This window comes from Crocuta crocuta, unplaced genomic scaffold (genome assembly GCF_008692635.1).
Source record: "Crocuta crocuta isolate KB4526 unplaced genomic scaffold, BGI_CrCroc_1.0 scaffold144, whole genome shotgun sequence".
In the NCBI taxonomy this organism is placed as follows: Eukaryota; Metazoa; Chordata; class Mammalia; order Carnivora; family Hyaenidae; genus Crocuta; species Crocuta crocuta.
Genome location: NW_027529669.1, coordinates 1,982,837 through 1,995,904, shown reverse-complemented (window position 1 = coordinate 1,995,904; position 13,068 = coordinate 1,982,837). Strand labels below are relative to the sequence as shown.

Sequence of the window (13,068 nt, the reverse complement as noted above, 5' to 3'; positions counted from 1 at the left end):
CTGGCTAGGTTCCTAGAGTAAATATGTATTTCTTTTGTTTGTTTAGTTTTCAAATATTTGGGGGCAGGGATGGCTATTTTTTTTTCTTTCTTTTTGTCATCAGAGAATGATATATATTCTTTGGTGTTTGTTGAAAATATCCTCTGTGGGACATCCAGATGGAAAACAGACACCTGAAATGATGCTCAGCATCTCTCATCATCAGGGAAATACAAATCAAAACCACACTGAGATACCACCTCACGCCGGTCAGAGTGGCTAAAATGAACAAATCAGGAGACTATAGATGCTGGCGAGGATGTGCAGAAATGGGTACCCTCCTACACTGTTGGTGGGAATGTAAACTGATGCAGCCCCTCTGGAAAACAGTGTGGAGGTTCCTCAAAAAATTAACAATAGGACATCCCTATGACTCAGCAATAGCACTGCTAGGAATTTACCCAAGGGATACAGGAGTGCTGATGCATAGGGGCACATGGACCCCAATGTTCATAGCAGCACTCTCAACAATAGCCAAGATATGGAAAGAGCCTAAGTGTCCATCAACTGATGAATGGATCAAGAAAATGTGGTTTATCTCTACAATGGAATACTACACGGCAATGAGAATGAATGAAATCTGGCCATGTGTAGCAACATGGATGGAACTTGAAGGTGTTATGCTGAGTGAAATAAGTCAGGCAGAGAAGGACAGATACCATGTTTGCACATATAGGTGGGTTGGGAGGAACTTAACGGAGGACCATGAAGGAAAAGAAGGGGAAACATACTTGGGGATGGGGAGAGAGGCAAACCATGAGAGACTCTTGAATACTGAGAACAAACTGAGGGCAAATGGGGGTGGGGGAGAGGGGAAGGGGGTGAAGGGCATGGAGGAGGGCACTTGTTGGGATGAACACTGGGTGTTATATGGAAACCAACTTGACAAACTATTTAAGAAATAAAAGAAGATATCCTCTGTGGCTTACAGGATCATCAATTTTAATGAATGTTTATAGTTTGCAAATAATATGGGTGTTATGGTTTTGGGTATGGGATTCTATAAATGTCCTTTAGATCAAGCATATGAATGTTTTGTCTGCTTGATCAATCGATATCCTAGAAAAGAGCCTTAAGATGTTCCACTGTTATTGTGAATTTGCAGATTTCTCCTTGTACTGATGATACTTTTTGCTTTACAGTTTTGAGATTATGTTGTGAAATGAATATAAACTTAAGCATTCAGAATTCCTGAAGAGTTCTGTCCTTTATCATTATCCCATGAAATCCTATTAAAAATTTTTTTTGCCTTAAACTGTATTTTGTCTGATATTTTTAGAGCCACACAAATTCCTTTTTGTTTAGGGTTTACTTGTGTATGTTTTCCATACCTTTACATTTTCTCTGTCATTGTATTTTAGTTATATCCCTTGTACTCACATAATAGCTGGATTTTCTCAAATTTTCTGTTTTGGATAATTTTAAATGTGTAGAAAAGTTGAAGGAATAGAACAAAAAATATGCTTTTCTTTTCTCTAAATTCATCAGTTGTTTATATTTTTTCACTTTTGCTTCTCTATTACACAATTTATAATATTATATATATTACACAGTTTATTTTGTTGAAGTCTTTGATGTAAACTGCAGGCATCCTGCTACTTTCCTCTTAAATTATTTATACTGAATTGCACATATTCCATTATATAAATGTACATAAAATAGATACTCATATGCATATATATACACACATTTCACTCATTTAACATTTTATTGCTGAGTAATTCATTGATGGATATATTACAGTGTGTTTTTTTTTCCCTAGGAGAGAGAGAGAGAGGCAGTGTGAGCAGGGGAGGGTCAGAGAGAGGGAGTCACAGACTGAAACAGGCTCCAGGCTCTGAGCTGGCTGTCAGCACAGAGCCTGATGCGGGGCTCGAACCAACGAACCGCGAGATCATGACCTAAGTGAAAGTCGGACGCTTAACCGACTAAGCCACCCAGGAGCCCCTATTACAGTGTGTTTTATCAGTTCATTCATTGAAAGACATTTGGGCTTTTTTCCAAGGTTTTGGCTATTACAAATTAAGCTGCTATGAACATTTGTGTATAAGTCTACATATGGACAATACTATGTTTTTTTGCTGTTATATACCTAGGAATAGAATGGCTAGATTGTATGGTAGGTGTATGTTTAACTTTTAAAGAAATTGTCAGTTTTCCAAAGTGCTGGTATCATTTCTATTCCCCCAGCAGTGTGTAAGAGTTCTGTTTCTTCTACATCCTGGTCAATACTTTGATCCATCTTGTTAGTTTTAGCCATTCTGATAGGTGCATTTTGGTACCTCGCTGTGATTTTATTTTAATTTATTATTATTTATTTACTTACAGTTTTTATTTAAGTAATCTTTACAAATAACATGGGGCTGGAACGCATGACCCAGCGACCAAGAGTGGCATGCTCCTCCCATTTAGCAGCGAGGTGCCTCCTTTCCTTGTGATTTAAAATTACATTACCATACTGACAAATGATTCTGAGTATCTTTTCATGTTTCTCTTTCCCACCAGTGTATCTTTTTAGTGCAGTGTTGGTTTAAATCTTTTACCCACTTTATCGGTTTGTTTGTTTTCTTATTACCAGGCTTTGAGAATCCATTCCATTAAATTTCAACATGCACAGGGGACTAAAACTGATCGATATCTCTTGTTTACTTCCTAAGTAAAATTCTGACTCACTGTCCCCCATTTAAGGTTTTTGCTCTTTAGAATGTGAGGTCCACTTTGTTTTGTCCATTTGTCTTTTTCTTCCCCACCTGCTCATCCCGTCTCTAACCCCTCTGTTCTCTTCTTTGCGAACTCCCGTCAGAAACGTCTTACCTTCTCAGTGCATCCTTCTTGTCTCTTCCTTAATCTTCACATTTTCCATTTCTTTCTCTCCCCGTGTTGCTTTCTGGAGAATTGTCTCATGGCTGCCTTCTTAGCCCTCTATTTCTGTTGAACAGTTTTACGTCTTTTCTAATGTTCTGATTTTAGTGACTGATGTATTTTTCACTTGCAGAAGTTGCTTTTACATTTTCATTGATATTTTTCTTAGTGTCCTCTTTATGCCATGGACCCCTTTGGCCTCCTGGTGAATCCCATGGACCCTTTCTTGGAATAATGTTTTTAGATGCATAACAGAAAGAATAGAAATGACACTGGAACAGCATTCAGTTCTAGCATCTGATCATTGAGATTTTCAAGCATTTCTGCTCGGTCCATCTCACCTCCCAAGTGTACCAATCCCCTCAGGGACTTTCCCTCCCTTCTTCAGAGAAGGTAAAGGAGGGACAGCCAAGCAGATTTTGGGGGCGGGGACGGGTGGGGAGGAGGATGAGTTGGGCTAAGGAAGGGTTTCTGAGATGACATTAGTTTCTTCCTTTTCCCTTCCATCTACAAGCCTCCTCAGTTCCCTAACCCTTCAATCTTCCCCGAGATCAGGTCCAGTTTTTTTCTGGTTTTACTTCTCTTCCATCCTTGCCACCTCTTGCTCAGCCCCGCCCACTTGCTAAGCCTGCTCATCTGTGGCCACACCCCCTAGGCTCCTTCCCCTTAAGTTCCACCAGCTCCCCCCCCCCAAGCCTCTGTTCCCTGCCAATCATGCTGGACCACCCTCTGGGGCTGCCCCAGAACGCACACCTGGCGGGTCGGTGGCTTCGCCCCTCTGGGGCTGCCAAGAGATGGCTCAAGCGGCAGGCTGCTTTTCTGAAAACCAGTTCCGGGAGGCCTGTGCTGAGCTCCAGGAATGGGGTCCAGGAGGCGCCAACTGGGAATTGCTGGTGACGACCCTGGGCTTCAGAGTCTACAGGCGGCGATACCAGGTAGCAGCCCACCCGGTGGAGGACCCTGTGCTGTAGCTTGCCAGGGCCAGCTTCCCCGGGGGAGTCTGGGGTTGTAGCCACAGATGTCAGGGCAGGAGTTGGTCATGAGGAGCTGGGAGGAGTGAGCATAGGGGTTGTGCCTGCAGCTGATTTGTCCTCTGTGGTTGGGAGGTTATCTGAATTCAGTGGCAGGTCTGCAGGTCTGCTAGTGTTAAATGTAGGTTAGCAGAGTCTGAGCCCCACGCACTTGGCTCCTAGGGCTATGAATCCCCCTCCTGGGTAGTTCCCACTGTTGTGTGTGTTAGTGGGTTGGGGAGAAGCCCAGGGTTTGCCTACAGGTGGAAAGAAGATTGCACTGTTCAGAGACTGGATGTGCAGGGAGATAGTGTGCTTGTGGAGCAATGTGGCTGGGAAGGGAGATACTAGCATATCAGTCACTCTACTGGCTTGTTTCTTTTCGCGGTTGCCCCTTCCTTATAAGGTGCACTTAATAGTTTAGTCTGAAGCTTTAAGGACAAAGATTTACTTAAAGGGTAGGAGGAATGAAGTTGGTTATTGAGCAATTCTCCAGGCGCTCCCGGAGGCCTTTGGAATCAGGTAGGAGCTATCCAGGTGGAATGATTGCGTTGCACCTGAGACCTTTCATCACTTATAGTGAGTGATAGTAGCTGATGGCACATGGGATAATAAATCACCTTTAGGCAAGTGCTGTGAAATCAAGGCTTCCTGGCAGAGAACCAGAGTGGTATAGTGTTAGAGTAGGGAGGCTCTCTGAAGGCGTGTGTAGCAGGGCCTCTGGTTATGACAAAATGAACAAGAAGCTCACAGTCCAGCGCAGGCAGAATTAATTTCTGAGTGTAATTTCATTAGTTGGCTTGGTGCCAAAATGGACCTGTTTTCAGACAAAATCCTTTATTCTTCTCTCTGACCATTCTGTTTCCTTACCAGCCCATCCAGGCATTTGCTAAGCTTTGCCAATTCGACTGCTCAGACATGTCTGATAACTGGCCCCTCCCCTTTCCTTTCCTTTGTGGTTGGCACTTTGGATGGTACCTCTCACCTCGAATTGCAGAAGACCTCTGACCTTTCACCTCTCTGATCCCTTCTGTCCTACACATTACAGCCTGATTAGGCACCTGAAGGAGAGGCTGTGGGCTCACCACTCCCCTTTCACTGGCACTGTTGACTGCACAATGAATACTAAGAGTAAATAACTAATGCTAATACTAACCATTGTAGTAGCTCATGCATTGCTTGCTGTCCCATGTTCCAGGCACTGTTTAAGAATTTTGTAGGTATTATGCTGAGCGAAATAAGTCAGGCAGAGAAGGACAAATATCATATGTTTGCACGTATAGGAGGATTAGGAGGAACTTGACGGAGGAACAAGGGGGAGAAGAAGGGCAGAAATGGTGGGGGAAAGGGAGAGAAGCAAACCATGAGAGACTCTTGAATGCTGACAAAAACTGAGGACTGATGGATGTGGGGGGAGGGGGAGATGGGCATGGAGGAGGACACTTGTGGGGATGAGCACTGAGTGTTATGTGGAAACTAATTTGACAATAAACTATTAAAAAAAAAAGAATTTTGTAGGTATTGACATACTCAATCTTCATGTCAGTTTAAAAAAAATTTTTTTTACAGTTATTCATTTTTGAGAGACAGAGTGCAAACTGGGGGAGGGCAGAGAGAGAGGAAGACACAGGATCTGAAGCAGGCTTCAGGCTCTGAGTTATCAGCACAGAGCTCGATGTGGGGCTCGAACCCATAAACCTTGAGATAATGACCTGAGCCAATGTTGAATGCTTAACTGACTGAGCCACACAGACGCCCCCTCATGTCAGTCATAATATGGCACTGTGATGATCACCTTTTTACTTATATGCAAATGAATGTGTGGAAAGGTTAAGATGATTGCTCAAGGTCTGAATTAAGATCAGAACTCACCTGTCTACTTTCAGAACTGTGCCATGAACAGGCTCCTGCATTGCCTCTCTGAAAGAAGGCAAATGCTGCTGGGTAGACTATACAGATCTTTCTCACCTTATGATGGGTTTGCATCCTGATAAACCCATTGTAAGCTGAAAATATCATAGGCTGAAAATGCATTTAATACACCTCATCTACTGAACATCATAGCTCAGTCCAGCTGATCTTAACTGTGCTCGGAATGCTCTCATTAGCTTGCAGTTGGGCAAAATCATCCAACACAATGCCCATTTTAGACGGAAGTGTTGAATATCATGTAAATTTTTGAATAGTGTACTGAAAGTGAAAACAGAATGGTTGTATGCGTGCAGAATAGTTGTAAGTGTATCAGTGGTTTACCCTGTGGCTCACTGCCCCTGCCCAGCAACAGGAGAAGGTACCGTATCACATAGCACTAGCCCAGGGAAAGAGAACAGTTCCAAATTCAAAGTACCATGTTTACTGAATGCATACTGCTTTTGTGCCTTGGTAAAGTCAAAAAATTACACATTGTACTGTCATAAGTCATTGACCCTTTATACTGAACTAGTTTTGTTCTAACTTTATTTCCAGCCTTATCTCCCACAACTCCTCTGCACACCCCTCATCTTCCAGCCAACCTAGATTAGTCCATGTTTTACTCCATGGGCCTGTGCTTTTATGCCTGTGCTTGAGAAGAATAGGTATTAACTCCTCTTTAAATGTCTGGTAGAATACCTCTGGAAGCCATCTGGCCCTGGACTCTTATTTGTTGGGAGGTTTTTGATTACTGAATCAATTTCTCCACTGATTATGGCTCAAATGCTCTATTTCCTCATGGTTGAGTTTTGGTAATGTGCGAGTGTCTAGGAATTTGTCCATTTCTTCCCGATTGTCCAGTTTGTTGGCATATAACTCTTTAATAATTGTTTGTATTTCTCTGATGTTGGTTGTGATATCTCCTCTTTCATTTGTGATTTTATTTATTTGGGTCCTCTCTTTGAGAAGTCTGGTTACAGTTCATGAACTTTGTTTATTCTTTCACAAAACCACGTCTCAGATTCATTTTTCCGTTCTGTTTTTTTGAATTTTATATCATTTATTTCTACTCCAATCTTTATTATTTCTTCTGCTGGTTTTGGGCTTTATTTGCTGCTTCATCTCTATCTTCTTTAGATAGAAGGTTAGATTGTGTATTTAGGACCTTTCTTGCTTCTTGAGATAGACCTTACTTGCACTGTATTTTCCTCTTAGGACTGCCTTTGCTGCATTCCAAAGGGTTTAATCTGTCATGTTTTCATTTTCATTTGCTTCCATGTATTTTTTAATTCTTCTTTAAATTCCTGGTTTACTCATTCATTCTTAACTAGTATGTTCTTTAACCTCCATGTATTTGTGGGCTTTCCAAATTTTTTTCTTAATGTTGATTCAAGTTTCATAGCATTGTGATCTGAAAATATGCATGGTATGATCTCAGTTTTTTCAAAATTGGTTTTTAATGTTTATTTATTTTTGAGAGAGTGAGAGAGAGCATGTGTGCACTAGCATGTGGTGGAGGGGCAGAGAGAGGGAAACAAGATCTGAAGCAGGCTCCAGGCTTGAGGTGTCAGCACAGATCCCAATCATTGAAATCATTAATCAGATAGCCACCCTTCTCAGGGTAAACAGATTTTGCTGGGGCTTTTATCCATCCTGCCAGGTTGACTGTTTCCTTGGGAACAACCTGCTATGTGTCTGGATCATGGATAGCCATTTATGTAGGTCCATTGTGAACTGTGATGATGATCTATTATTGTACGTTTTGAAATGATTGAAGTATAGAGGCATTTAGTTATCCAGCATAACAAATAAATTATATTTTAAAATTAAAAAAAAAGATTGTAGTGTTTTTTTCCAGTAGACAAAGAATTTTGAATCATTCTTGGACAGATAGCCACTTTGAAGGACAATATTTTGATACATTTTCTTTTTCTCTTTTTCTATTAAATCACAGAACTTTTTGACTTTGAAAGTTTCTTTGAAACCATTCTGTACAACACCATCATCTTTTCTGTTCTTTTTTTCTACTTTCTTTGCTTCCTCTGTCTCTTTCCTTTCTTCTTTTTTTCCTCCCCAGGTTGTAATGTTAATAACTTTCCCTTACATGGTGATTTAATTTACAAAATGCTGTCACACATAAGTTTTCTTTACCCTGTAAACAAATCTGGAAGAGGGGTGTTTGGGTAGCTCAGTCTTCAGCTCAGGTCATGATCTCACAACTCATGAGTTCAAGCCAGGCGTTGGGCCCTCTGCTGACAGCTCAGACAGAGCCTGGAGCCTGCTTCAGATTCTGGGTCTCTCTCTCTGCCCTTCCCCTGCTCATGCTGTCTCTCTCTCTCTCTTTCCCTCTCTCTCTGTCTCTCTCTTTCAAAAAATAAAAAATAAAAAAATAAACAGTAAAAAAAAATTCTGGAAAATAGGTAGGGACAGGCTTATTTCCAATTTTACAGATGGAAATAAGACCCAGAGTTGTTAAGTGAGCCACACAAGACCTCATAACTAGACATGAACCAGCCAGTTTAATAATCTCAGCACCAAATATACAGCTTGCTCCCAGGCAAGAATTACTATTTCTTTCTGGAGGCTAAGCAAAAGTAGCCCAGAACTGCCATGTAGTACTGGGGGAAGAACATGGGCTTTGGAGGCAGACAGTCCTGGATTAAAATCTCCATTCTGCCCACCATCATTCATTTTTTTTCACTCAGAGACTATCCTCCCATGTGCTATTGCCCTCACAGGCACTGGCGATAAACAGTGAACAGGAAGATGCACCACTGTTCCAGCAAATGAGTTCTTGAACAATGAATGACATTCACTGATGAGAATAAGAATAAGCCCATCACCTATAATGAAATGTTGGGTGAAATATGCTATGAAGACCGTAAAGTGCACAAGGGGTTAGAGACATGGTGTGGCAATGGTGGTCAGGGATGATGTCATGTGTGTTAATCCCAGATTCAAGTGATCTGGGTCGGGGCTTGGGGAGTCCTTTGAAAAACTCCCCTTTCATTATTGGGATTGACCATTCTGTTCTCCCGATCTCGTGTATGTTTGAAATACTTCATAACAACAAAATGGTTTGTTATTGTTTTTTGTTTTTAATGTTAAAGCTTCCCCTGAGACTCAAAGTGGACTTACTGGGGTTTAAATCACTGTAGCAGAGGGAACACTGAGTGCTAAGTCCCAGAGTCAGGCTAGGCTTGCCTTGTTTTCCAGGAAGAGCCAGAAGTATACAGGACTGGGGTGAGGCTAGGGTTGCAGAGTAGCCAGGAGCCAGGCCCCAGTTACTAGCTGGGTGATATTAGTCAGTTATCTTTTCATTTTGAAATCTCAGCTTCCTCATTTTCAAAATAAGGATAATATTTACCTTTCAGAATTGTTGATCTCTCAAATATCAAATGAAATGATATATATATATAGTTCTCAACCTTGAGAACCAGTAAAACATCAGATTTATCCACAAGGTTTGTTAAAATTCAGAAGCAAGACCCCACTCCCAGTTTCTGATTCTGTGGATTGATGTGGGGCATGAAAGTTTGCATTGTATTTCCTTTTCTCTTCTTTTTCTTTGTGTTTTATTTCTAACCAGTTGCCAAGTGATGCTGTGGTAGGGGTTGTGGGTGGGGGGTGGTTCTGACATGACAGGAGGAAGTACATAGCGAAGCAGTGGAAACTGAAAGGGAAGAGTGAGAAAAAAGGATGTCTTAAGATAGAAGCAATGTCCATTTGAAGACTTGCTCTCCCTGATTGGGAGTGAAGGTTGACTTCTGAGCTGTGCTGAGAAGTCCCCCTGGTAGAGAGGGCCACAGGTCACTTACAAAAGCTTGTCCAGTGATCTGCAACCAGGTCTCCTTGGAGCTTTGGGCCATATCACTGTGCCAGTAGACACTGTGACATGCCTACAGAGAGTGTGAAATCAGTGAGCAGAGCTTCGCATCCTCAATTTAGACCAAGTAACTAGTGGTCTGAGCTGATGTGATTAACTGCTTGAGTTCTTAACATTTTAAAATCTGAATGTCTGGCACTGTGAGAAGGGACTGCCTGCAGTGTGCCTTTGTCCCTGAATAGGTCTTCTCATCAAGGGGTTTGTTCAGGAGCTGACAGCTTTTTTCGAGGGACTGTTCTTTTCTATGCTGTGTACCTACTAAAATACAAAAAGCCTGACATTCCTAGGAAGTTTGTGTGTAGATCACAAGACTCATGTAAAATTCACTGTTGCTTTTGGTAACAAGTAGCAGAAAAGTGTACTAACAGTGATTCACAGAGGGGTTTATTTTTCTCACTTAACATGTAGGGCAGAGGTTAGTAGTTGCTGGTACTGGTTTGGCTGATCAATGATGCCAGTAAAACACTGAGTCTTTTTACTCTTCCTCTTCATGAGTGTTTGTTACCTCTTCATTACAAAATAGCTGCTGCAGCTCCGAACATCCATATTCAAACCTAGGTAGGAGGCCAGGAAAGTTATTTGCTGTGTACACTGCCGCAGAGGTTCTCTTGACAAGAAAGAAGGTACTATGTGCTATGCCCAAACTTCTGTTTCTTCTGGCTGTTGTATTTTACACAAGGTATTTCTTGATTCTCTTCCACTAAATAATTTTTTAATTTTATTTATAAATGGAGCATTGGAAATGTATACACTATGTTTTACATGATGATAAAGAAATGGAGACATTCTTAGAAATGGTTTTCTAGGTGTGTCTGGGTGGCTCAGTTGGTTAAGTGTCTGACTCTTGATCTATGCTCAGGTCTTGGTCTGAGGATTGTAAGTTCATGACCCATGTTCGGCTTCACTTAGGTGAAGATCCAACATAAAAAAAAGAAAGTTTTCTGGAGGAGCTTCAGGAAAGCCAAGAACCTCTTGAGGAAACTTATTTGGAATCATTTATTGAAGTATTAGTAAGCTTAGAAATATATGTAGAGAGTATATATTTCTAATTTTAAGGAGATCTTACACATCAGTAATAAAAGCATTGCCCAAAGCAGGCTAAGTTTTATGCCTTTTCCTATCAAATTATTTGTACAAACAATGGTACCCAATCCTGATGAGATGCTCCTGTGCTGTTGCCAAGAGTATACATTGGTACCAATTCTTAAAGCCTTATAAAAAGCATAAAGAACCTTAAACGTATAAAAAGCATAAAGAACCTTTACTAAAATCCCTCTCTAAGGAAGCTTTCTTAATGAAAAAATTAAAATTATGGACCAAGTTGGTCCATATGAAATAATAGATTATTCCAGGAGTATTTACATTTTTAACAATATTTGCAAAAAATGACAAGACTAATTAAATTAGGTGATCTCTCCATAGCTTGTTAAAAATAAGAATGCAGTTGTTTAAACCACATTATTCTCATTTTGTAATGTATAAATGTATTTAAGTACTTAAAAGAAATATGTCACATTAAAAAATTTTTTAAAAAGGGGGGGTGGGGGTGCTTGAATGACTCAGTTGGTTAAGTGTCTCACTTTGGCTCAGGTCATGATCTCACGTTTCGTGGGTCTGAGCCCCGCATCAAGTTCTGTGTTGACAGCCTGCTTCAGATTTCCTGTCTTCCTCTCTCTCTGACCCATCTCTGCTTATGCTGTTTCTTTCTTTCTCTCAAAAATAAAATTAAAAAAATTAAATAACAGAAATGCGTCAAGTATTACCAATAGATATTTGAGGATTATGGGGTTACATGCCATTTTTTCCCTTATTTTTTTGCATTTTCCAATTTTCCTATAATGAATATTATTTCTACGATTATAAAATTTCACTTTATTTTTTAAAGGAATATATAAACATGAGTGTATTTGAAGAGATCCTCATTAGGAAGAAAGAATAGGCAAAAAAATGCCTTGATCCAAGAATTTTGGCGGGCTCTTCCTCACTTGAAAAGTAGATAGACGAGGGAAGTGTTACCGAGTGTTTTGTTCCTCTGGAGTTTTGGCATTTCTCAGTTCTGCCACGAAGGGGTTGTTAAGTGGAAGTTTGTAACAACAGTTCATTCGTTTTATTTTTCTCTTTCTAAGAGGACTTTCTGCTTTGCTTTTCTGTGATATGTGTAGTACTGAGGTCACGAAGGACAGTAACTAAATTCAGAAGGGGAAGGGAACCAGTGTAAGGAAACTGTCTTAATTTATCCAGATAACCAAAGTTAACTCATGTAAGCTGAGATCATTGTCTCAGCGCATAATTATCCCTTTTGCTCAGTATGTATAGAAAATGGGGCCCCAGTATGCCTGAGCAGGAAACTAATTGTCTCTCTTCCAAGATTGATTAATAAATGTGTAAGTATGTGTAAACCCTCCCTATCTCCCCATCTGGGTGAGGGGATGGGGAAAGAGGTGTTTCTCCTGACATTTGTCTTTCCTTTGGGGTATCCACCACACAGCATGTGAAGTGTTCAGATCTAATAGTCTGTCATTTGCTGGTTGGAAACCCTTGGTATAAAGTCACATACCTTTAGAGCTGGAAGAACTTTATGAATTCCATTTCAATTGCATCTCTCATTTCTTACCAGGTACTTTAACATATATATGAGATTCCTAAACTAGGATATGTTTTTCCCTGGGTTATGCCCTGAGTCAGGAAGCCCTTGAAGCCTCAAGATCTCTAGAAAGATTCACCATGTTTACCTCCTGACTTCACATAAGTCCTTGACATGGTGTTAATAAGAAGATAGCTGTATTCATGTTTCATTAGTCAATAACATTGCTTAGCACATGAAAGAATGAAAGAATGTGTCATTCTAAAAGCATTGAGTTTTTGTTTTATTTGCGTTTGCATGGAAATTAATCTAAAATCCTTTGGTATGATCTTTTTTAACTTATTTATTTATTTTGAGAGAGAGAGAGAGAAGAAAGTGCATGTGCATGAGAGCAGGGGAGGGGCAGAGAGAGAAGGGGAGAGAGAGAATCCCAAGAGGCTCTGCAGGTCAGTGCATAGCCCAACATGGGGCTCAAACTCAAGAACCTAAATCATGATCTGACCCAAAATCAAGAATCAGGTGCTTAAAGGACTGAGCCTCCCAGGTGTCCTAGTTTAATATTAACAATCTAGCCTTTAGGGAAGGGGAGAGTCAGGAATTATGTGTTGTCATTGTAGAAAAAGTGAAATGTGTAGCATGGCCAATTCCAACCCAGAACTCTCACAGACAAGGATATGGCCTAATGGAGGTAGGTGGGTAGAAGGGGAAACTTTGTACTTTGGAATTTAGAAATGGTCTTTTTTTTTTTTTTTTTTTTTTTGAATCACTACTGTGAT

General features: G+C 40.5%; 1 protein-coding gene across 1 annotated transcript in view; it reads left to right on the top strand.

Moving 5' to 3' along the window:
• Positions 1 to 3,616: 3,616 nt before the first annotated feature.
• The window catches only part of PCTP (phosphatidylcholine transfer protein), an 18,552-nt gene continuing 9,100 nt past the window's right edge, over positions 3,617 to 13,068 (top strand). Inside the window, exon 1 of the mRNA XM_077762835.1 lies at positions 3,617 to 3,836. Within this exon, the coding sequence (XP_077618961.1) occupies positions 3,696 to 3,836 (141 nt within the window). The 5' untranslated portion in view covers positions 3,617 to 3,695. The remainder of the gene's footprint in view (positions 3,837 to 13,068) is intronic.